The sequence below is a fragment of the Thunnus maccoyii genome, chromosome 2 (genome assembly GCF_910596095.1).
Source record: "Thunnus maccoyii chromosome 2, fThuMac1.1, whole genome shotgun sequence".
Lineage (NCBI taxonomy): Eukaryota > Metazoa > Chordata > Actinopteri > Scombriformes > Scombridae > Thunnus > Thunnus maccoyii.
Genome location: NC_056534.1, coordinates 2,241,047 through 2,266,709, shown reverse-complemented (window position 1 = coordinate 2,266,709; position 25,663 = coordinate 2,241,047). Strand labels below are relative to the sequence as shown.

Sequence of the window (25,663 nt, the reverse complement as noted above, 5' to 3'; positions counted from 1 at the left end):
AAGCGAGTGAAGGCTTGCCCCTTTATCTTCCTGCCCAGACCTCCATCATGTCTGACTCTCCCTCCCTGTTTCTATCTCTCTCTCTCTCTCTCTCTGTCTGTCTGTCTCTCTCTCTCATGTTGTGAGATTACTCATCAGGCACAAATTCTTGCCTGTAGAATAAAAAAAAACAACAACTCAGTTTTTATGTGTCAGACTACTTTGAAAATGTGATGAAACGGTCAGAACGGCCTCTTTGATGATGATGTTTCAGAGCTCGTGGTGTGTTTTCAGACCATTGGAAAGGAGGAAGAAGATATTCTAGGAGTTCGTACTGTTACTGGCTTCGACCTGGTCGTCCAGATGTGTAGGTGTACAGGTGAGTAAGTCGCCTGATGGGTGACAAAAGGACTTCTCATCGTTGTGTTTGTGCAACACTATAAGAGAAAAGTGTTCAGGCAAGAAGAGAGTCTCAGTATTTTAATTTTAACTTAAAGGAAACATATTCTGCACATTTCCAGCCTCTATATTTATATTCTGAGGCTCTACTGGAATATCTTTACACGATTTCCAGTTAAAAACTCCTTATTTATCTTCTACTGGTCCTTTATGCAGCCCCTCAGTTCAGCCTCTGTCTGAAGCAGGCCTGTTTTAGTTCCTGTCTCTTTAAGGCTCCGCCCTCCTGATGAGCCCACTCTGTTCTGATTGGTCAGCTTCAGGAAGCTTTGTAAACAAACTATAGTAGCAGGATTTCACTTCTTTTTCTCCTTCTTTACTCCAAATGTCAACTTCTCAAATCCATCCGTACATGTTGGACACATGGAAACACCTTAGTAACCACCTTAGCAACCACCTTAGCAACCAAGGCTACCAAACGGACCGTCGATTATGGCCATGTGTGGGCAAAAATAGTCGCAAACGAAGCCTTCAGAGCAAGTTGAAGCCCCGACTTGTGACTTGCAGGCAGCGTTTCTACATACGTTAACCTCAAGTTCTGGAAGTTTAACCATGTTAAGCATCAATAACCGACATCACAACAAAAAGCATGATATGTCCCCTTTAAGATATTCTATTATTATTAGCAGGTATCTGTGTGGATAAACTGCTATAACTGACCGTATTCCTCCAAACAGCGATTGTCTGATTATAACCTACCATAAACCAGCACGGCGGGTCAGTCAGTGTTTTTTAGCTAGCTATGAAATCTGCTGATAGTTGCAATTTAGCCATGAGAAGCTGCTTTCTGTCAGAAATCAAGAACAAACAGTACATGTTATAAAAAAGTGCTACAAACGTGTAAATCTGTTGCAGTCATCATTGAAAACTGCATGTGTGTGAGAACAAAAAGCTTGGCGGGCGTAGTCTCATCAGCTGGTGACCTGCCTGTACAGTAGATTGAACATGATGTAAATATGTAGTCGTTATGCATGTGTGTGTGTGTGTGTGTGTGTGTGTGTGTTTGAGTTAGAGAGGTTAGAAAGGTCAGTTAGAGCCCATTAGGCTGCTGCCTCAGCAGACTGCTGCTGTAAATCTTTCGCCTCATTAGCTTCATGTTGTCAGAAGTTGAGCAGAACACGCTCTCTGTTCATGTTTCACAACACAGCAACATCCAAACATGCTGACACGGCCTGGAAATCAATCACCCCAATTAATCAATCCGTCAATAAATCAGACAGCGAACCAACGAGCCGTGCAGCGCGCCGACCGGATCGGCAGATCAACTCTGACAGAAAATAAACTGATCGCCTCGTCAATTTTACATCTGAAAGACCTAAAAACATGAAAGTGGTTTTATTTAAACTTTAATCTTTGATTCTGAAATGACTGAAAACCTGCAGATTGCTGATGTTTAGATCACTGAAACGTTTTCTAAAGGCTCCAGGAAACATCTGGAGACGTTACCGTGTCAACGATTGGTCAGATAAATACATTAACTAGTGAACGGAGCCATGGTGTCTATAAAACCTGTCATTCTCACACTTTGGTTTTATACAGATTAAACAAATTAGATGTAACATTTAATGCTGTGGATGGATTTTTTGATAACGTTTATTTTACAGGTCGTTAAATTCCTGAATATTTTTGATGTAATTTGCAGGTATTTTACAGGTAATTTTACATTTTACAGAGTCAATGGTGCAATTTGGTACAAATTATAAGAAAAAACGAAGAAAAGCGTAAAGTTGGTTTAGTTGGTAGATTCCTGCTCATTATATTTAGGTTCCTAGTTGTTAATTTGCAAAAATTCTTAATAAATTAGATGCTTAACAATTCTTTAACTGATATTGGCATATTAGATTCTAGGGGTGTGCCCGAATACAAATACATTATTTGGCAAAGCACAAATAGTGGGTTTTATACAAATATTTAAAATTTTATTTGTTGGGGTTGTTCCATAACCTGTTGTTCCTCTTCTCCTTTCCACAAAGTTAGGTTGTAAAAAATAGGCAATAAATGAAAAGTGCAAAGCAATAATCACCTTTGAAGTTCTTCTACATGTTACACGCTGTGTTGTCTGTGTGTTATGGGTGTATAAATAGGTAGAGGTCTGTCTGCAATGAGTCAGTCGTCTATGATCTGGGAGACTCCAGTTCGAGACCCGGTGTGGGGACGTCGTCCTTCATAAGGTAGTTTATTCATGAACACTTATTGTAACACTTTAATTTTCTAAAATTAAGCGTCATAAAAACAAAAACAGGATTTTTAAACCTCTTTCCACTTTTATTTGAATACAAATACAAATGCTGGACTCTCTGCACATCCCGTCCCTATTAGATTCTTTCTATAAAACTCTTTGAGTGTATTTTCCATATACTTCCAAATTTCATAAACCTTTCAAAGAAAGAAAAAATGTTGAAAAAATGCAACTCAACCAGCTTAACTTCCCCCCCCCCCATTTTTCTCATAATTTGTACCAAATTGCACCTTTTCTGTTAAATATCCAAACAGGTAACCGTTAAATACCTGCAAGTTACTCTGAAAATTTCCAGGAAATTAGTATAAAATGAAGGGACGTGTAAAATAAAGCGTTACTGATCCTTCCAGACATGTTGGACACAGACAAACTTTCCTCCTTCAGCGGATGAATGTGAAAAACTGCACAGAGAAGCTCAAACATCCAACTGAAGGAACAAAAAGAAAAACACATTTCTGAGTGGAGGGAGACTTTAACCTTTAGACAGAACCAGGCTAACTGGACTGGTTCCAGTCTCCAGCTTTATATTTCCTGTACAGACATGAGAATGGTATCAATCTTCTCATCAAACTCTCAGCAGGACAGTGAATAAGCATATTTCCCAACATGTCAAACTATGCCGTCAATGTTTGGTTTGGTTGGAGACTGTTGTTGAGGTTTTTCCTCGGAGGACAAACTCAGTTTGATTTGAGAGGAAGGGATGTGAGATTTTTTGAGTTTTGAGGTCTTAAATTCAGTTGATGTAAAAGTGGTTTAAGTTTCTTTTGGCATGTTAGTAGAAAAAGCTAACGTGTAAATAATAAAATGAATTTTTAATGTTATTAGTAACACCTGTGCTTTTGCCAAAATGACAAGTCAAGATGTCTGCTGTGAAAACACTTATAGGATTAAGGCCACATAGGGGAAAAATGGATTAAAGATTAAAGAATTAAACTATTTTTTACTCATATTTCTGACATTAGAATAATTAAATGAGCAGAACTCGCAGCTGCGGCACTCAGGAGTCTCTCACGTGTTTGTTGTGTCAGTTCGTCGGTTTATAAATGTGCTTCGTCACGCTGCAGCTCAGCCTACTCTCTCTTCCTGTTTTGGTTGTTGTTGCTCGACTGAGCAGACGACCGTTTTACTACAGGAAGTGAGACAGGAGCTGGTTTGTGTCCCTTTTTTTTTTTTTTTTAATCAAACCGCAGTGTGACAGAAAGTTGAGTTCACCGCGGCCCGAGAGGAAGCGACCGTTGGGTTTGTTTTCATCATCCTCTGTCCTCTGACGTCCTTCAGAGCAGAACGGCTATTTGTCCTCAATTCAATGCTTCACGGCCACAGAGCTTCGACAAAGAGCTCCAGCTTCGTTAAAATCAAATTACAATTTAAAAATATATAAAAATATCAAGCGCATGCGTCCCAGTGGCCTAGCGGTTCGGATGCAGGTCATTATAACCTCGATGGTTTGAGTCAAAGACAGTCAGTCTGTATGTGAAGTGTGCAGGACTGTCACTACTACGAGCTGCAGTCAACCTGCTGTAACGTGTTGTTTCCTGTTCAGCGGTGATATTACATGTTTATTACCTCAGATGGTTCATGTCACAGCATCTTGAGGCTTCACTGCGTTCAGGTTCAGGAATCAAAAAACACTGAAGATGTGAACAGTTTCATAGCTTTTAGTGTTAAAAGTGTAAAAGTCTGCCGTCATGTACCTGCGTGCATGTCTTATTGTGGTTTTGCTTTTATTGTGTCAGACTGATTTATGTATTTTACATACTGTGCATGCTTTTTGTATCTGTGCAATATTCAATCTACTTTTCCATTAACATTAATATCTTCATGTATTTATTGTCTTGCATATCTTGTATCATGAGTCTCTGTGTTGCATGTCTTGAGGATGTTTTTCTTTCTTCATTTTATTAATTGTTCCGTATGCTTATAAATGATCTCAGTAACTTTGTAATTTCAATCTCATTTTCATATTCTGTTTTCTCTGTAACATCTGTCCAGGGACTACAGATGAAACTCTGGCGCATTTACAGCAAAGTTTATTAATGTGCACCGTCTCTGTTAAATAAACAAACAAATAAACCAATAAACATCCTCTAATCTAATCAGTCTATTCAGTCAGTCGGGGCTGCAACTATTACTTTCATTTTTGATCAATCTGTTTTATTTGTTTTTTAAAATTAATCAATTGTTTGGTCCATAAAATGTCAGAAATTTGTTTCATACAAATATTTAAAAAATTATTTGTTTTCAGGAAGAAAAATAAAACATGTTAAATACCAGTTTGGAGGTCGGTTACATCGTTCTCTCAGTCCCAAGGGACTCTCCATAACCTGTTGTTCCTCTTCTCCTCTCCACAAAGTTAGGTTGTAAAAAATAGGCAATAAATGAAAAGTGCAAAGCAAAAATCACCTTTGAAGTTCTTCTACATGTTACAGGCTGTGCTGTCTGTGTGTTATGGGTGTATAAATAGGTAGAGGTCTGTCTGCAATGAGGTGATGAGTAAAGTTTTATCTCAGTAGTCAGCGCAGTCGTCTCTGATCTGAGAGACTCCAGTTCAAGACCCGGTGTGGGGACCTCCTTCATAAGGTAGTTTATTCATGAACACTTATTGTAACACTTTAATTTCTGAAATTAAAAGCGTAATAAAAACAAAAACAGGATGTTTAAGCCTCTTTTCACTTTTATCCAAATATAAATACAGATAATTTTGCTGCCTCAACAAATACAGATACAAATGCAAATAGTGCACATCTCTAATGGAAACGCTGGTGTGACCAGGCCTTTACTCTGTAACACACACGTTTCTCCGTGTCTAAACAAATTAAAGTCACACCTGTATAAAAATGATTGACAGTAAATATTGTCACAACATAATTCAGCAGAGCAGAGTTTTATAAAGCTGGATGTTGACACACAGATATGATATTACTGTCATTAACGGTGACTCTGCGTCGTCCTCACCGAAACCGATCGTGATCTGACATTTTGACATCAGGCGTGCGTCATGTGACCAGTCTGCTCCTGATAACTGAAACCGGCAGCAGTGTGTGACGGGGGAATAAAGAGCCGAGTGTTTGGGTCGTGAATGTACCTGCCGCTGCTGCTGCTGCTGCTGCTGCTGCTGCTGCTGCTCCACGTCAGGATGGATTAGCCTCAGCAGCGTCTTTGCTCAGCGTTATCCTCCATAAACCTCACTGGATTACTGCTGGAAAGGTCACGGCGAGGTCAGGGTGTAGTGCTGAACAGCCCCCCCCCGTCTGAGAGACAACAGCTAACAACGTAAATGTAAACACAGGTCAGAGGTCATCTGCCTCTCACACTCACACTTGCTCTTCTTCTACTCTCACTCTTTGTAGACAGGAAGCAGAACCGGAGTCCAGTCAAGAGGGAATCTTCTTTAGTAAAGTGTCCTTCAACTGCAGCTCAGCAGGGAAACAAACACAACTTTTGTACTAAAGAGACATTTATTTTAGCTTAAAACAAGGCCTTGATTTTATCCTCCGTCACTCACACTGAACAATATAAACGGGACGAATCATTACAGCAAGTAAAACCCCTTCAAGGTTCAGCTTTACTGTCAGTATAAAATACAGGATTTCACAATAAAATACAGCTGCTGCCCCTCTGAAATGTATCAACAAATAATCTGATAATCTGAAATAAATAAATAGAACCACGTATGTAAAAGTAGCACTGAAGGAAGAAATAAAAAGGAAAACTATATTAAACTTATTTACATATATGATGATATTCTGACGTGTTTTTGAGACAAACAGTTTATGTTAGATTAATCGATTAGTAACTATTATGATGATGGTATAATAATTGATCATTTATTTGGTGTCATTCTTTAAATTAGATTAAATTAGAACAAAATAAAATATATAGGCGGCAAAACAAAACAAACAACAAACTTTCAATAAGCGACACAAATAACCTTTCAATGCTCGAAAAAGGCGTAAGATGAACTTTTCTTGTCCTACCTCTTCCTTTTTTTATACTTTACCAATCAATTCGAAGCCAAAAAACATTCAAAACAACTTTTTTCTCTTCTTAATATTTTCTGTTTTCTTTAGTAATATTCAGTTTATTGTCATAGAGGACTAAAGAAACCAGAAAATATTCACATTTAAGAAGCTTTAATCAGAGAATTCTGACGTTTTTCATTAGAAAATGAGTCAAAAAGATGAATCAATTATGAAAGCAGTTGGCGATTAATTTAATTAGTGTTGTCTAGTGTTGATGTTTTGAATCTGTGAGCTTTAGTTTGTTAGTTTTCCTGGTCAACATGTGGAAAAGTGTGAAACCAAACTAATACACAGTAGATGCTTCAGGATTTCATTGTTGCTATGGGATACATGTAACATATATTTAGAGATGAGAAACATCTGCAAGTCAAACTTTTTGTTATTATAAACAGTCTGTGTGGTCAGAATGACAGACTGGCCCTTTATTCTCACAGCTTCACTGTCTGTTTACAGTCAGACGGAGGAAGTGAGAGTCGTAGTAAAGAAGTGAGAGTGTTTCTGAGGTGAGTCGATGACTTCAGTTCAAGTTTGACGGTTGCAGGGTGTTTTTTTTTTTTTTTGGTTTTTTTTGCCGCCTTTTCCTCGCTCACATGACTGGCAGTGACCTTACGCTCGGGGTTGTTCTGTGTTGTGTTCTTACAAATGCGGAAGGAAGGGAAAATAAAGGAAGCGTCCGTGTTGTCAGCAGATGACAGAACGGTTGAGATGTGTGTGTTTCACACTCTCTGCTGCGTCCCGCAAACAGTCAAAAACCACAGAGAGCAGAGCCGACTGCAGACGCTCGGCTCGAACGCTCCGAGCGACACGAAGGAGGAAGTCGTACATAAATAAGGTTACAGTGCAGAGAGAGCTTATAGTGAGCAACAACAAACTCAAAGACGCGCAAAACATTTCTCAATTATGAAAGAGAAGAAGTACTTTTATGATATAAACAGTCCTGCTGGTGTCGCTGAGAAGCTGTTTTTATTTCTTTAAATGAGGAACACTCGTATGTACACGAGTAATCCCAAATTAGGAGGATTAAAACAAAAAAATCTCTGCTCTGCTAGCGTCTCCTTGAGGCTGAAATGTTCATTACATCACTCTCAATAAAAAAAAGTGCTGAACAGACCAAACTACACTGATTGGTTTAGAGATTCCAGCAGAGCGGTCGCTGGAGGGAAACAGGAAGAGTTCATCCTCCGGGGAGCGGGACTGGGTTCAGGAAATCTTCTAATGAAGTCGTCCTGCTGGTGGCGGCAGAGGAGAGATCACTAGAATCTTCTGATGTTTCCTCTCCGATGTCTGATGAGTGATATTTACAGCTCATCAGAAAATTAGGAGTAAATAAAAAATATCACCTTTTTGATAGTGGAATAAATCAGTGAAACACACACATCACACAGAGAATCAGATCAACTTCAGATGTTTTTAAACCGGAGTTCAGTCTGGTTGAACACAGATTCAGACCCACAAACATCTGTAAAGTCACCGAGGAAACTGTATGTAGTTATTATTATTTTAAAAAATGTGGGTACCTGGTTTATATATCAACTGTTCTTTTATTCTAAAAGTTGTACAAGAACAAGATGTATGATAAAGTAGGGCTGCAAGTAACAATTATTTTAGTTAATCTGTTGATTATTTTCTCAATTAATCGATTAGTTGTTTAGTTTATAAAATGTCAGTCAGTGTTTCCTAAAGTCCAAGATGTCGTCCTCAACTGTCCACAAGCCAAAGATGTTCAGTTTACTGTCACAGACTCTAAAGAAACTGTAATAAAGCTCTGAAGGGCGGGAGTCGACGAACCCCATTAAAGAGAGTAACCACCCGTACGGGACGCTCTATGAAGTAAAGCGAATGCGCCACCAAGATGGAAGTGATAATTTTATTGGTCAACACCATATCTGGTATTCTATTGTTGGGACTGTTGACGGCGTTATTGCACAAAAACTCTGAGAGCAAGAACAGAAAGTGCACAGAGATAAACTTAAACTGGAGCAGATGACATATATACACACACACATATATATATATATATATATATCAGTGGCGGCTGTTGACTCAAAACATTGGGGAGGACAGGAGGAAAACCAACATGGAGTCTTACAACAAACCGCATCAAACTACATCATCGTCCCACCTGATGAAATCAGAGGGGTGGGGGGCAATTTTATATGCCAATAAAACAATTTGCTTGAGTGGTGTAAAGGCTGCTTCTTTAAAGACATTTAACATATTGTTTCTAAACAAAGAAGAGCTCATTTTAGCCATGGACTGGTTCAGATGTGTGATTTTACCAACAAAGTGAAATTCAAGTTTATAGTATTGTTCTATTGTGACAACAGATTTATGTTCTCATCAAAAACAGACAAGATATCACATGATTTACACGTGTTTCCTATGTATTTTCTTAGTATACAGAAATATATAAAGTACCACAAAGCTTATAATGTGATACAGGAACAGATCAGTGCTGAATACTAGAAAGACTGAACACTAAAAACATTCACAGATCTAAAAGTGTAGCTTCACATCAGAAAGTATTAATGCATGTATCAAATACATGACTTACACACTCTTATCTATGTGCACGACATACAAAATATAGTCTACAAAGCTGACATGTTAACTAGGGGTGCATATGCCTGCCGAACCGCGGGGGGCGATCCGTACGGATCACGGATCAACTACGATCAGTTACACCACTAGTTAACACTTGTTATTCTGGTTACTTTAAGTTTATTACTCAATATACGGCTCGGCTTAAAAGCAAACTAAAGAAAGAGCCGCAACAATCTGAACAACGACACATTGATTCATTCACACACACGGACAAATCAGTGATGAACTGAGACACATGTTGCATGTTTATGTTTTTATATCGGGTTAGGTAATAATAAACGTCTATGTAAATGCTGAAAACAAGTATAATATTATAATTATTATTCTAATTGTGGTGAAAACTGGGACATTTTAATGTTTTACAGATATTTGTCAGGACTCAGGACACCCAGTTTGAAACCAGGACAAACTGGGACGTCTGGTTACTGTATGCGAAGGCTGAGTTTTGAGGGAAAACATTAAAAAATCAAAACGTTAAATCAGGAAATCATGCTCTCAAATTGAATTAAAGCAGCTCATTTGTGGTGGGAACGTGATCCGGCCTCCATTTGACCCGAATACAAGGCTGCAAGTTTGAGCTAATAAATAAATATTCAACTTACTATAATGCAGGAGACGGAAAAACAGCAAAAATTCTCACATTTGAGAAGTTGGAACATCAAATATTAGCATTTCTGCTTGAAAAATGATGATTAATTTTTTAAAATAGTTAAATTGACTGATTGTTTCAACTCTTGGAAATAACTTGTTTTCTTTGGCTTCTTCTTAATCTTGGTCAGGTTACATTGTGGGTAACGAAGGCGCCAGAGTTTGACAAGAAGAAGAATGTGTGGAATAAAAAATACGGCATCCTTGGTTCTGCTGCATCGATTTGGTCCATTGTGAGTCCGAAAATGCTGTAATGGTGCGGTGATAAACTGGTGAGGTACTCTTTATGTAGACTATATCTATAAAAAAGATTATCTTGATTTACTGCTTACAAATCTTATTCGTCCCAAATGAAAATAAGAGCTGACAAATCCATGGGAATCATCTTTTTTTCATTAAACTTTATCAGTGCATGTGTTAACAGTAGTAAAGCAGAGGTCGTGTTGTGCAGACTTGTGTTATCTCCCTTCAGTTTGTCCTCTGTGACCTTCTTTCAGATGAGGGTGATGATGTCTGTGGTCAGATCGGCTCCAGAGCTCAGCCCCTCCGAGGAGAAACAACCTGATCTCCCTCCTGCGGCTTTCAGAGCCGCACTGACGGCCAGAGAGGGAGGAGGGATGGAGGGATGGAGGGGAGGGGGGGGGGGGGGGTGATGGAGTTTGGGGTTGTGGGTAATCGTAGCCAACCAAGAGAGAATTTCACCAGCCCAGCACTTCAGCTGAGTCTCTGTGTACTGGCAGGCTTTCAGCTCAGACTAGCAGATTGTGGGAAGATGTAAAAAAAAAAAAAAAGAGAAAGAAAGAGTGTTGGAGAGAGTAAAAGTAAGCATGACCTCAGTGAGTTTATTAAACAAGCTTCAGCTCTGAAAATTTTAAATTGAACCGTGACGAGATTTCCCCTGAGGTATCTAACCAGAGCGGAGATTGTTTGGCTCAGGAAGATCAGCCGTCAGAGAAAAAACATCTTTCTCCAGAGCAACAATAAATCTTTTTCTAATTTAAAGGATCAGTCTGGTGATTTTCAACAACAAACTGAACAATGAACTGATCTACTAACAAGTATTGTGTGTGTATCAAAGCCCGATATGTCTTATTCCTCCGTTGTTGTTCCAGAAACTATTAAAAACACATCAGTGAGTCTCACCGCTGCACTGGGTCACATGTTCCTTCATCATGAAGAGTTTGGTCGCGTTAGTTTGTTCAGAAACGGCTCCAGAGAGTAAGATAGTAACCCACCACTGCACATGCTTGGAAATGTCCATTTACAGAAATACGTCACTAGCTCGTTGTGCTGCTTAACACGAGTTTTACATAGTCAGCAAATTGCATCCTAGTGGCGTTGGATGAAAAGTGAGAAGATCACCAATGTAAATCCAACTCATCCTGACAGGAACATAAATTTCATGGAAATGCATCCAATAGTTGTTGAGATGTTTCAGTCTGGATCAAAGAGGTGAACTTCTTCTACAGCCAAACCACAGCAAGTCTCTTCACAGGGTTTCCTGTGAGATGAGAAAGTACAAAAAACTGCGGGGAAGAAGCAAAGTGAGTGACATGCATTGATGTTACATGAATTCATACAGATGGAGAGGAGGAGGAGGAGAGAGGAGCTCAGTGCATCATGGGAAGTCCCACGGCAGTCTAGGCCTATAGCAGCATAACTAAGGGCTGATCCAAGGCGAGCCTGGTCGGCCCTAACTATAAGCTTTATCAAAAAAGAGAGTTTTAAGCCTACTCTTAAACATAGAGAGGGTGTCTGCACCCCGGACTGAATCTGGAAGATGGTTCCACAAGAGAGGAGCCTGATAGCTGAAGGCTCTGCCTCCCATTCTACTTTTAAAGACTGTAGGAACCACCAGTAAGCTGCATACTGGTTGGTGGTGAATCGTGGGCTTCTGCTTAGGGCTATGCTTCCTTCGGACAGTCACCCAGCCACCCTGGCTTCCCGGCTGCTCGGGAGCTACCGGGGGAGTAGGAGCTATGCTAGGTCGGCCCGCACCGGCTACTGGGGGCTGGCTAACTACATTAACTACTGATTGTTTTTCCGTGGTGCAGAGCCGCAATTCCAATTCACTGAGCCTCGCCTCCAGCACTGCAAATAAACTACACTTATTACACATACCTTTTTCACTAAAGGAGGCAGAGGAATAACTAAACATTTGATACACCGAGCAAGAGAGAGCAGGAGAACGACAGGGAGAGAGAGAAGCCACCGCTAACTGCTTAATTTAAGTTAGCTGCTAATGCTAGCTGCAGAGCTAAAATAACTAACAACTGTGCGATTGGCGAGAAAAGTCGCTAAGAAAGAAAGTGCTGAGAGTGCTTGTGTAGAACAAGTTTAAATATACAGCAGGTATTAATCCACAGTAATGTGAAATATAGCAAAATCAACTGAGTTGAGAGCAGCAACAACGCTATCAGTAAACACAGTCGGCAACCGGAAATGACACAATACGCTTACCGTAGCACGTCAGCACGTCTGTGGATAGACTAGTGCCTAATCACACAGAGACTAAGATCTATGATTTATTAACATGACACATCATATGTAATCAGATTCAAACAGCTGTATGTAGAGGTGACGCTGCCTCAGACAGTCTGCAGCAGACCTGCAGCTCTCAGATGATTTCATGAAGCTGTTAACTGGATCATTTATGATCAGATCGGACTCAGTGATCGTCTGTGAACATTCACGCTGACCAATGACCAACTTGATAACATCCTGCCTCTATACATGCAGCTGCTCTACTAACTGTTTACACTACACTTTATACAGCTGTGTGTGTGTGTGTGTGTGTTATATTAGAAATTAACATGAGTAACATCACATGTGACCTGTAATCTGGTAACATACTGTAGTATTTTACAACTGGATGGATTCACATTTAAATAACTGGAGATATTCCTGCTCCTCAGAGGATGAACCAACAATATAGAGTGAAATGAGAGTCCAGTTTTTGTGTTTGTTGAGGCAGCAAAATTATTTGTATCTGTATTTGTATTTGAATAAAAGTGGAAAGAGGCTTAAAATCCTGTTTGTGTTTTTATTATGCTTTTAATTTTAGAAAATTAAAGTGTTACAACAAGTGTGTATGTATAAACTACCTTATGAAGGAGGTCCCCACACCAGGTCTCAAACTGGAGTCTCGCAGATCATTGACGACTGACTCATTACAGACAGACCTCTACCTATTTATACACCCATAACACAGAGACAGCACAGCGTGTAACATGTAGAAGAACTTCAAAGGTGATTATTGCTTTGCACTTTTCATTTATTGCCTATTTTTTACAACCTAACTTTGTGGAAAGGAGAAGAGGAACAACAGGTTATGGAGAGTCCCTTGGGAGCACTTAGCGTGTGTCAGTAGTTCAGCTTTATCTCTGGGGAACACCCCCAACTCCGGTAGTGATGTCCAAATTAGGAAATGTGCATCATGTAGCAGGTGGATGTGACTCCCCTCATTGAGACCTGCTGATAGACGTCACAGCGGAGCAGAGGAGAGACACTGAGATAGTGATGTAACCAACCTGTGCGCTGGTACTTGACATGTTTTTTTTTTTTTTCTTCCTGAAAACAAATAATTTTTTAAAATATTTGTATGAAGTAAATATTCGTAAAAAACCCACTATTTGTGTTTTGCTGAATAACATATTTGTATTTAGGCACACCCCTAGTAGACACACTGTTAGACAAATCAAGAAATTTAAACCTTTGTGTTTTTAATAAAGTTAACAATGACTACTTTGGGAGAACAGAAAAAACTACAGCTCCCATTAAAAGAACTACAAACGCAGCAGTACTCATCTCACCAAAACCTGTTTTCGTCCATATCCATAAAACTCCCAGACACTTTCTTCTAAAGTCATTGTTGCTGTTTCTAGTTGTAATCTGTGCTGTGTAAAGACTCTCCACTCGCTCATGGAGCCGTGGCGTTTATGCCTCCTTCGTAATTACAAGTTTCCAACCTGTAAACAGCGTCCATGTTAACCTCCAAATCGTAATCACGACTGGCAACCTGGGATTTTCCTGAAAGCTCCACTATATCTGACGTTGCACTTAAAGATACAGAAGTGCCTGAAAACCAAACAAACATCACGTCAGACAAACATCGTTCAGTGTAATTAAACCCAAATTTAATGGATATATAATTTTGTTCAGTATTTTAAACTCTCATACGATCACCTTCATCATCCTTCCTGAGTTGTCAGACGACGTGAACGTTCACCAGTCCTTAATGTGGGAATCTTTCCGATCCTTCAGACTGTTACTGGTCACAACCCTGTCTACTAAAATGTTCATTTATATACGACAAATCTGCAATTAGGGTTTGAAAGAAGTGTAAGGCCACTTTTTTCACAAAATTTTAGGGTGAAGACTTGGTTTAAGGATAATGTACGGTTAGGGTAAGTTAATGTTATATCCTTAGGTGTGTGTGTGTGTGTGTGTGTGGTGAAAGCTGACACTTAGGCAGAGCAGCGATGACATCACGGCGGTGGGTTTATTAAAGCGGAGCTCGGCGTGTCGGGGGAGAAGCCGTCTGCTTCCTCACAGATGGGTCTTGATGGATTTCAGCCTCAGACGCTCTCACCTTAAATAAATCAGCTGCACTTAACTTCCTGTTTGGGCTGAAGATGAAAATGTGCTCGCAGTCACTCAGCGGTCGGATGACATCATCGTGTGAAGTCGTGCAGCAGAAGAGAGAGAGAGAGAGCTGCAGTTGACTGGTTTTCAAACTGATGTGATGAGAGTTTTTTGTTGATAGAATATCTGAAAAACGACTTCACAAATTTCAGTGAAATACAGTGAAAATTTCAACCATAGATATACAAAGAACTGCTTCATTTTCAACATGGCTACAACATTTATCCTACAAACCATTGCACCCTCCGAGGGTTTAAACTTGTAAAGAGAACAATTTAGGTGCTCTTTGTCGACGTGAGGATGAAAAAATAGATTAAAAAGTCTCTGTGAAGCTTCTATTCAGCTTCAGCAGTCTGAGTTAGTCATATCAAGTGGATATCTGACACATTTACAGTCTTTTTAGCATCAAATTCCCTCTTTGTGTTTCCTCGGACAATGTTTCCCTGTTGAGCTGCAGGTGGAAGTATAGTAACAAAAAGAGGAACTTTGGCACTAAAAAGACTGTAACGTTGAAAGATATCTACTTGATTTGACTCATTTGGACGCTGAAGCATTTTTGCACAGAAGGAGGACTGTGTATTTTGTCCTCCATCACTTCCATTGTAAGGTCATTATGAAGGGATCTTCTAATGGTCAGTATGAACAGGAGGAATGATTACAGCAAGAAAAACAGGTTTCATGTTCATTTGGGCTCCTGACTGTTGTTTTAAGACATATTTGAACAATTATGAACCGTCCTTTACAAACTACAGAAATCAGCTGTTTTAGGGAATTACTGAACCTTTTAAAAACGGCTACAAACCAGTACAATAATTTACTGACTATTGACATGGAACAGGAGTCCACAGGCTGTTGGTCCAGACTGGTTTTCTGTGCTGATAGTAGTTTGTTCTATTGGTACAGAACGAGTTTGCAGAATCTATTGCCGAATCTCTTTTAATTGAAATATTGGTTACTGTACAGTTGACATGAAGTTTAACAATGTGAAACAATAATAAACAACATTTGGATAATTTACTTCAGTAGAAAACAAACCTCTCAATAGATTGTAGGTCAATTAAGTAAAAAACAATAATCAGTGCAGAAAGAAAATATTGAAACATGATGATACAAAGCTGCATATGTAGACTAATAAGTGTTTGGTAAAGAAAGCAGAAAAACATTTGTGATTGTTAATGAACTGTAACAGAAACACAAACACAGCTTCTCTGTAAACCAGCTTTTATTTTTTGTGTTTGGTGTTCAACAAGTCACTGCTTACTCAGGCCATGTTTTTAAAGCTTTACATTAAAACTACAGACATAGTTTAGTTTACATATTTTTACAATCACATATTTACAGATTTCTTTAAATCATAATCAATCTATTCAATATTCAAACAAACAAATTGGCCAAAGTGGACAGAAACTAAACAAACCTCAGACAAGATAAGAAAATCCTTTATACACATTATACACATATTCTATTAATCAACTGTAGAGCTGCAACTAATGATTATTTTCATTAACAATTAACCTTGTTTTAACCTGTTGCATCACTGATGGAATATTGTCATGTAGACGTGTTCAGGCCGGGACTCTTATCACACATGTAAAGTTTGGGGCAGACTGGAGCATTTACAATAAAGTTATAGCAGTTTCCTCTGTCATGGCGAAACATCAAAACTCAACGCCACGCCACAGCCACACGCTTCAACGATAGCTAAATTATAGCATATTAGGCACATTACCGCCACCCTCCGCTTCAGACTGTAGACCAAATATTAAATCCTACACATCAAAAAAAAAAACTGCAACTCCACCCACTTGGCAGGTTCATTAAAGTTTTAATGCTGAGCTCCTGAACTCCAGTCTTCCTGAGTTCTTCCATCATATATTGTCTTTTTTGATCATACTTAGTACAATCTATGCTTGCATGTGTAATAGTTTCCTCAGCCAAGTGGGAAAAAATATGTGCATATATCGGCAATCGCCAAAAATGATCCTGTTAAATAACTATGATGTCAATATTGAGCAAAAATAATTGTGATTATGCTTTTTGCCATCATCAAGCACCCCTAAAGAGAACATACATTTTGATTTACATACACACACACAAAGCATTTAAATATGTATGAGATAAATTGTTGTCTTTAATAAACAGTTACTTTAACATTTTTCTGTGTGCTCCTAATTTTTTTCATTTAGGAACACATGTACTCCTCGACAAAAAAGTCAGCATTGAACACTGCTGTCAGGTGTGTAGAGACAATAAGTAACTGCAGCTGGACACAGAAAAATACTCATATATTTGAATTGAGAGTGTGAGCGAACCGCTAGGTGCTCGGGCCCTAATAAAGAAAAAAACTGCAGTACAGAGCTACAAATTTTAGTTTTGATTTTATTTTTCTGCACATAAACTGTCACCCTCTGTCACCCTCACTCCACTCCCTCACTGCTGTGAAACATTCTGCAATACACACTCATTATAAAATCACAGGAGGAGCAAGAAAAGACTTTAAAACTCACACTCTAATATCTCAAAAACAATAAAAGATAGAAAAAACATGTAAATTTTTACATGTTTACAAAACAAGATTTGTAGGTCAAAGTCTCGTGACTCATTTAAAGTTCAAATAAAGTCTGTATCTAAAACTATGTGGAAGCAGTAAATGTTTAAAAAGGTGTGGGTTCACTCACACTCTCCATTCAAATCAAACTTTGACCAGGTCATGTGGGTTAAAATTCATTTCTATTGTTCTGTCATTAAGTGTTTCAGCACTTATTACAGCCTGTAACATATTGACACATATTCTGTGGAGTCATGGTCTCAGCTGAACTCTACAATGAAGCTTTATGACACTGTGAAATATTCACACTTTGTTTTCTGTGGTTTCACTTCAAACTGAAAGTTTTGTTTTTTTGGAAACTTTGTGTTTTTGACTAGAAATGAAACTAAAGTTCTGTGGATTTGATCAGATGTTTAAATAGAGATTTAATTTTAGATAGAAATCCTAGTTTGTGTTTTTTCTCATAATAAACAAGAATGTGTTTGTTTATTTACTCTCTTCAAAAACAAAGACACATTTATGACATAAAACAGGTGATTACTCTACTCAGTTTGATTGACAGGACAGATGATCAGAGGGGCGGAGTTTTTACCACCATCATTAGGACCAGGACTGAAGAATGGGTAGAGTTTCTCAGTGAAGGAGCAGCCAGTAAAGGAGTAGATAAGAGCTGCAGCATCTACGTCATAAAAGGAGACCAGACCCTCCTCATAATCCACAAACACCCCCACCTTCTGAGGCTGAGACTTCAGAGAGAGAACGACTGGAGGACCAGCAAGAGCTTTGTACTCATTTCCATTTCTCAAACATATAGTCCAGTTACCATCCTGAGGTCTAGCTGTGATTTGTTCCTTCCTGTTGATCGCCTCTCTGGCCACTCCTAAAGCCCAGTCAGTCTTCCCTTTAACCTGAACCTCAAAGTAAAATCTACCTGAAGAGAAACTCTGCTTTCCTAAAACACAACAACAATAAGAAAATCTCTTTGGGTTGTCTGGGAGATTCTTCTTCACATCACCACAATTTACTTGTTTCTCATCATCAGACAGGATGAGCCAGGGATTTGCTGTATCAGGATCAAGAGTCACATCCACTGCATACTGCTGGACCCTCTTCAGCTCAGCCTCAAACAGCTTCTTCATCTCTTTACTGAGCGTCTCCTCCAGCTGAGTCACAGCTCTCACCACAGTCCCCTCATATGATGGTGGACGGACGCTGACCTCTGTCCAGTCTTTGGTGGGTGGAGCAGCTTTCAGGGATGGGAAGTTTTGGAGGAGGTGGAGGTGGTCTTCAGAGCGTGAGAGCTGCTTCACCTCAGAGCTTCTCTTCATCAGATCAGAGATTTCCTGTTCCAGCTCTTTGATGAAGTCTTCAGCCTGTTTCTCTGTCGTTCTTTGCTTCTCTTCAATCGTCTCAATGAGCTCATTCAGGCTTCTCTCAACAGACTTCATCAGAGTGGTGAAGACCTGAACACCTTCTGCTATCTCTCTGTCTGCATCTTCCTTACTGAGGTCGACTGAGTGTTTGATCTCTTGAATCTTCAGTCGTCTCTTCTGGATCATCTGCTGAATTTCAGCCTCTGTCTTCCCCAGCTCTGCCTTCTTTCCTTCATATTCTTCTTTCAGAGGAACAAACTCATGTGTCTTGTGGTCTAAAACAGAGCAGAGCATGCAGACACATGTCTGGTCGGTCTTACAGAACAGCTCCAGAGGTTTATCGTGCTTCATACACATCCTGTCTTCCAGGTTCTCCACAGGGTCCATCAGCTGATGTCTTTTCAGACGTGAAGCTGTCAGATGAGGCTCCAGGTGAGTCTCACAGTAGGAGGTCAGACACACCAGACAGGACTTCAGGGCCTTCAGTTTGGTTCCAGTACAGACGTCACAGGGAACTTCTCCTGGTTTGGCAGCTTGTTGCTCTGAGCTGTTGCTGCTGGCTTTCTGTTGAGCTTCCTGTCTGAACTGAGAAACCATCTCAGAGAATAAAGTATTCACCTTCAACTTAGGTCTTGTGTAGAAAACCTCTTTACACATTGGACACAGGTACTGGTCATTACTGTTCCAGTGTTCAGTGATGCAGTTTTTGCAGAAGTTGTGTCCACATGATGTGGTGATTGGATCAGTGAACACATCCAGACAGATGGAGCACAGAAACTGATCTTCAGATCGCAGACAGCTGGCAGCAGACATATCTACACACTGAGTGTGAAAAACAAAAGAAAGAATTTGTTTAAAATTCAATTTCAATTATTTGTTCAAAAAGAAATAAGGATAATTATTGTTGTATTAAGTATAACATGTGATATTAGGTAAAGTAATACTGAATTATATTTTCCCTGTTATTGATCGGGATGGGAACACGTGAATGGAGTCGTGAGCAATCGTGATCATTGAAGTCGTGCTGGCAGCTCAAACAGTTATCCACAAGGCTGCATGGTGAGTTTAAAGTTGTTGTTTACTTTGATGATGTGTTTTATGTGAGCTGGTTTACACAAACACAGTAAGAGACTGTCATCTGCAGCTCTTTATCTAACAGCTCATTGTGGCTGTTTCTGCTTGTACTATTCTTCCATACAATCTTTAAAATGAACCACTGACAACATAACACAGAATATGTCCAGATCTTGTTGTGTAGACCAACTGTTATTGAAGAATAGCACTGCTAACAAAGCTCTGCTAACTTGGTGACAAACACCTTTTATTACCTGCAGCTGCTTCACAATAAAAGCTGCTGCTTGTTGGTAGAACGCTTTTAATGTGAAACAGCTACAGGAAATAGAATGCAGTGTGTCTGTAGGAAGTGATCAGTAAATAGTAATAAGACCAGGAAGGTTGGAGTGAAGCTGAACTCCAAACCACAGAGATTCAGTTACAAGTTACAAAAGTCCTGAGAACTGACACAGAGAGACTGTTTAAAAAACAATTAAAGTTGTTTCACTGAATCTGTGTAAAAACATCTTTAGTTATATTGTCACTAATTTCACAAGTGTCAGTATGAAATGAAAAGAGTGGAACTTCCTGTCTGCTGTGTTAAAGCTGGTTGTTGAAACATTAAATATGATCAGTTGTACTCACCAGTGTTTGGCAGAGACTCTGCTGTGTTGTTGAGAAAGACTTGATGAACTCAGTTTAATTTTTATTTGGACAGAAGTGGAGAGACTCGACTGCAGCTCTGCTGTCACTCTGACAAACTTTCAGTTTCATTTCTGCAGAGTGACGTTGCAGCTCTCTTGTCTTTCCAGTGTTGCTCCTCCTCTTACTGCAGCTCTGATTGTGAGTTTGTTTCCTCCCTCTGATTTACAGGATTATTTACAGGCAGCCAGTTGTTTTTGCTGAAGTTTTCATGAAACTATTAACTTCTTTTTCTCTTTATCTTGAACTGAGTCCAACAAATGTCGTCTGGTCAACGTTGATGTTAAATCAACAGTTATTTCAAAAACACATTTTTTAACTTCTACAAACAGTTTCCAGTTTACTTCACAAAATGAGGTTAAAGACGGTTGACAACCACTAAAGGATGATTTTATTTTATCTCATTCAGATATGATTTCTATATTTTGCTTCATGTTCTACCTTATTTGTTCCTTTGCTGTAAAGCCAATTAGTTGTTTTGTGGTGAACCACCACAGTCCTGACAGGGATAAATGTAGAATCTATCATCTCTATACTGAGTGATGCTTCACACTGCCAGCACTGTCCTTTGGGAGTTTGGGAGTTGTAGTGTGAACCCTGTTAGCCACAGAGCTAACGTCATGTCAGCAGCTCTGCTGTCAATCTGAGGTTTGGAAAATATAAAGAATTAAAAAGTTTTTGTTAGCAGGAGTTGGGTGGTTTGAATCCTCAACCTGTTTTAGTAAATCTTGATGACTGTGATGGCCCTAGACAGTCCGTGCAACTGTCATCTTTGGACTGCGGATATTCGCTGAGGCATAGGAAGGTAAGTGTTAATCCACCTGTGTGTGCATCACCTGTAGGAGTGGTTCCCCTTGTAGGATTAAGTGGCGTCTCCCCTTTGGGTTTCATTGGGGGGGCTGGCAGTGTTGGGGTACAATGGTTAGAGCTTCCTTTTCCCTTTTTTCCCTGTATTTGCTCGGGAGCACTTCCATGGCTTGGGGGGGTTGCCTGGTTTCTGGTCGCCTCTCTCAGGCCAGCAGGCTTTGAGTGCGTAAGTACCCGCCACCACGCCTCATTAAGACTGGGAGGAGTTATGTAGCTAGTTTTTGGTTAGGCAGTCAGCTAGCGGGGAAGCTCCATTTGGTGGCTGCCTATTCCTCTTGTGTGCGCTGGTGGGTTTTAACATGTTACATTGCTGTTCTCTCATTGCGAATAATGGTAAGTTATGGAGGAGATTGTGAGAGCGTTTGTGGAGGCGCCATCTGAAAAGTCTTTGAATCAATGCACAAAGGATCAGCTGGTTAAGATAGCTGAGTTTTACAGTTTTGATGTGGATAATAAAAGGGTTAAAGAGACATTGAAGGCCAATTTGGTAAGGATGAAAGTGTTAGGCACTGCAGAGGCTGCTCCTTTCTCCATGTGCACTGAGGACACGCCTCCATCTGTAATAGCAGGTCCTGGTGCTGGCAGAAGGAACAGCAGAAGGAGTTACTCCTGTTGTGCATACAGCTAAAGAGATAGAAGGAAGTTTCATTGGAAAAGATGTGCCAGGGTATTGAGATGGAAAAGGTACTGTCATTGGAGAAGATGAGGCAAGAAACTGAGCAGACAAAGCTTGAACTGCAAAAACAAAAACTGACTTTGATTAGAGAGGGGAAAGTTGCGGCTGATGTTCTGCATATTGATGGTCCCTACGTTCCAAGCCGGACCCCAGGGAGGTCCGTTGATGACTTGAGTGATTTGAGGCTGGTTCCCAGGTTTAATGAAAGAGATCCAGAAACTTTCTTTGCGATGTTTGAGCAGCTGGCTGATGTGTAGGGGTGGCCTGATTCCACTTGCACGTTAATGATGCAATGTGTGTTAACCGGCAGGGCTCAGGAAGCTTATTTCTCGTTGACTAACAGTGACTGTTTGAAGTATGATTTAGTGAAGTCCGTGGTTCTCAAGGCATATGAGCTGGTGCCTGAAGCTTATCCCCATAGATTCAGGAGTTGGAAAAGAGGTGATAAATCGCATTTGAAGTTTGTTCGTGATATTTCTACTCACTTTGATCGTTGGTGTGCTGCGGCTGAGGTTGATTCTCATGAGGCTCTGCATGACTTAATTATTCTGGAGCAATTTAAAAACTCTTTCCCGAAGAGCATTGCAACTTATATTAGTGAGCAGGCAGTTAAGACAGCAGCTGAAGCTGCTGCTTTGGTGGATGATTATGTTTTGACGCACGGTGGGGAGTGTCCTGTTGCTCCGGGTGGCGGTGGACACCGGGAAAATTCCTTGGCCGTGGGTGCGTGGTCTGGTCATCTGATGAGACTGGTTGGGCTGGAGCAGAGACATGAACTTGGGGCTCTTGAGTCTGACAAAATTTGTAATTATTGTCATAAACAAGGGCACTGTTGGAGAGACTGTTATGCTTTTAAATCTGGGACTAAGCAGGCTAGTGCTAGTGTTAACTCCAAGCCAGCAATGTTTGTTGCACCAGTCTCTGAACAAGTGTCTGAGCTTGCATGTGGTGAGTTGAAACCACAGGTGTTTAGTCCGGAGCTGGAGTCTTACTTGCCTTTCATCACTGAAGGTTTACCATTTCCAGATGAGATCTACATGGGTTCTTTCATTCCGGTGCTTGGAATGGGGTTAACGGTTCTGCGTGTACCTCTCCATAAAATCTCGTTCTATGATCTGTTTCAGGTTGAGGTGGGGAGTCGGGTGTGGGCTGATGTTGCACCTCCTGCTATTGTAGCACCAGCGGCCCTAGTTAGCAGTAAGCCTGACAAAAGTGAGTTTCCTGATGTGTTTACGGCGTGCGCTGTTACGCGTGCCATGAAGTGCGCACAGTCAGATGAAATAAATTCCACTGAAAATGATATCCCACAGCAGCATGATGTGACATGTCCTGATGTGCCTTGGTCTGTTTCTTACAGCGAGCTGTTGAAGGAGCAGCGTGCTGATTCATCTCTGAATGATCTGATGGAGAGTGTTCTTCCTGGGGGTGAGGTAAAAACTCATGTGCAGTGTTATTTCCTCTAGAATGAAGTGCTAATGAGAAAGTGGGTACCTCGGTGGGAGCATTTTGTTGGTGAGCCGATTTACCAAGTTGTGGTGCCTTCTAGGTTCGGTAGTGTGGTGTTGCAGGTTTCCTATGAAAAGTCTGGCCATTTAGGCGTGAGGAAGACATATCACCACATCCTGAGGTATTTCTTTTGGCCACGACTGAAAAAGGACGCGTCTGCTTACATAAAGTCATGCCATACATGTCAGCTAACCGGTAAGCCTAACCAGAGCCTAAAACTTGCTCCGTTGTGCCCAATACCAGCTACAAGTCAGCCTTTTGAGCATCTTATTATTGATTGTGTGGGTCCATTGCCTCCATCTTAATCAGGTGCTAGTTACCTATTGACAGTGATGTGCCAGAGTACAAGGTGTCCAGCTGCATATCCTTTACGCACAATCACAGCCAGGTCTGTGGTGCGTGCTTTGTCACAGTTTTTTTCCATCCTCGGTGTTCCCAGAGTCATTCAGTCCGATCAGGAGTCAAACTGTTCTCCCCATTTGTTTGCACAGATTTTAAAACAACTATACGTATAAGCACAACCAGGTATCTGCTTACCATGCGCAGAGCCAGGGCGCCTTGGAGCGCTTCCATCAAAGCATTGGTCATACTGTGCAGGGTCCCTTGACACTATTGTAGGGACAAATGGAGAAAGAGGCAAAACCACCACAAAACCTTGTTGAGTATGTCATTGGCTTTAGGTATAGGCTTTATAAAGCCTGGGAGGTGGCTAAGAACAAGTTGGCATCTGTACAGGGAAAGATGAAAAAACTTTATGATCACCAGGTTGGGGATGGTGTCTTTTCTCCTGGGAGATCAGGTGCTTGCTTTGTTGCCCATTGTGACCTTCCCATTTCAGGCAAAATGTTCTGGGCTATATTCAGTTGTGCAGAGGGTGTCAGATCAGAACTATGTGATTGCTACCCCCAAGCCTAGGTCCTCTACTCAGCTCTGTCATGTGAATTGTTGAAGCCATACTACATTTGTGAAAATCAGTCAGCTGATCAGGAAAAGCAGTTGTCGGGTGCCCGCGCTGCTTGTTTGTCTGTGTCTGTATCCCCTCATGGGAGGACTTGTTGGCCCCTGATGAGGCTAAACTTTATGGCTGGCTTAAAAATTCAGAGGCTCTGCAGAATTTGGATGGCTTATTTAATCATTTTGGAGGTTGCCAAGCGCAATCAACTAGCTGGTTTGATTAAGCGTTATCCATGTTTGTTTGGCGATACACATACTCAAACACATTTGATTGAGCACGATATAGATGTTGGGGATGCCAAACCTATTAAGCAGAGGTTTTATCGTATTAATCCAGAGAAACGCAGATATCTGGATGCAGAGGTCAAGTATATGCTTGATAGTGGTATTGCAGAGCCATCTTGTTCAAGCTTGGAATCGCCCTGTCTGCTTGTGCGAAAGTCTGATAACACTCCCAGGTGTTCAGACTTTTGTAAAGTCAGTGTCACAAAACTGGACTCTTTTCCACTTCCCCACATGGAAGACTGTATTGATCAAGTCGGCTCGGCTAAATTTGTCAGCAAGTTTGACCTTCTTAAGGGCCACTAGCAGGTTCAGTTGTCTGAGAGAGCACAAGAGATTGCTGTGTTCATCACACCCACGGGGTTGTATCCTTATAATCTGATGCCCTTTGGTTTGCGGAATGCGCCAGCAACCTTTCAACACCTGATGAACAGGGTTGTTGGAGATCTGGAAGGTTGCTCAATGTATCTGGACAATGTGGTCATCTATGCCGATCATTGGGATGTCCATCTTGACCGCATTGAGAGGTTGTTTGACCGCTTGGCTCATGTGCATCTGACTGTTAACCTTGCCAAGTGCAAATTTGCGAAGGCCACAGTTTCTTATTTGGGTCTTGTGGTGGGGCAAGGCAGAGTGTGTCCGGTGCATGCAAAAGCGCAGGCTATTGATGACTATGCTCCGCCCACAACTAAGAAGGGGCTCATGCATTTTTTGGGATTAGTTGGTTATTATTGTTGTTTTTGTAGGAATTTTTCTACTGTTGTTGCGCCCCTTACTGTCTTGTTAAAGGCTAAGGCCAAATATGTGGTCCTCAGAGTGTCAGAAGGCCTCTGAGAGGGTTCCAGCCCTCATCTGTAACGCTCCTGTTTTGGCTGCTCCACAGTGGGAGAAACCATTCAAACTGGAGGTAGATGCAAGTAATGTGGGTGCAGGGGCAGTGCTGTTACAGCCTGATGATTTAGGAGTGGATAAACCAGGCTGTTTCTTTTCAAGGCAATTTAATAAACATCGACTGAATTATTCAGTCATCGAAAAGGAAACATTAGCCTTGATTTTGGCTTTGCAGCATTTCAGTGTATATGTTAGCTCTGTCCCTGTCGTGGTCTTCAC

The 25,663-nt window shown here is 40.6% G+C and overlaps 1 protein-coding gene and 1 long non-coding RNA gene across 2 annotated transcripts; one reads left to right on the top strand and one right to left on the bottom strand.

Annotated features, from left to right (window-relative positions):
- On the top strand, positions 1-10,573 carry LOC121883079. Its single transcript, XR_006092202.1, has 3 exons — positions 1-358; positions 10,080-10,220; positions 10,446-10,573. It is a non-coding gene; the product is annotated as an uncharacterized LOC121883079 (long non-coding RNA).
- A 6,674-nt stretch (positions 10,574-17,247) lies between these two features.
- Positions 17,248-19,326, bottom strand: LOC121882425 (E3 ubiquitin-protein ligase TRIM39-like). Its single transcript, XM_042390688.1, has one exon. The coding sequence runs from the start codon at positions 19,324-19,326 to the stop codon at positions 17,683-17,685; it is 1,644 nt and encodes a 547-aa protein (XP_042246622.1). The 3' UTR covers positions 17,248-17,682.
- Between the last annotated feature and the right edge of the window lie 6,337 nt (positions 19,327-25,663).

Excerpts from the sequence above, each read along its gene's own strand:
- LOC121882425 (XM_042390688.1), bottom strand. The coding sequence starts at position 19,326 with ATGTCTGCTGCCAGCTGTCTGCGATCTGAAGATCAGTTTCTGTGCTCC.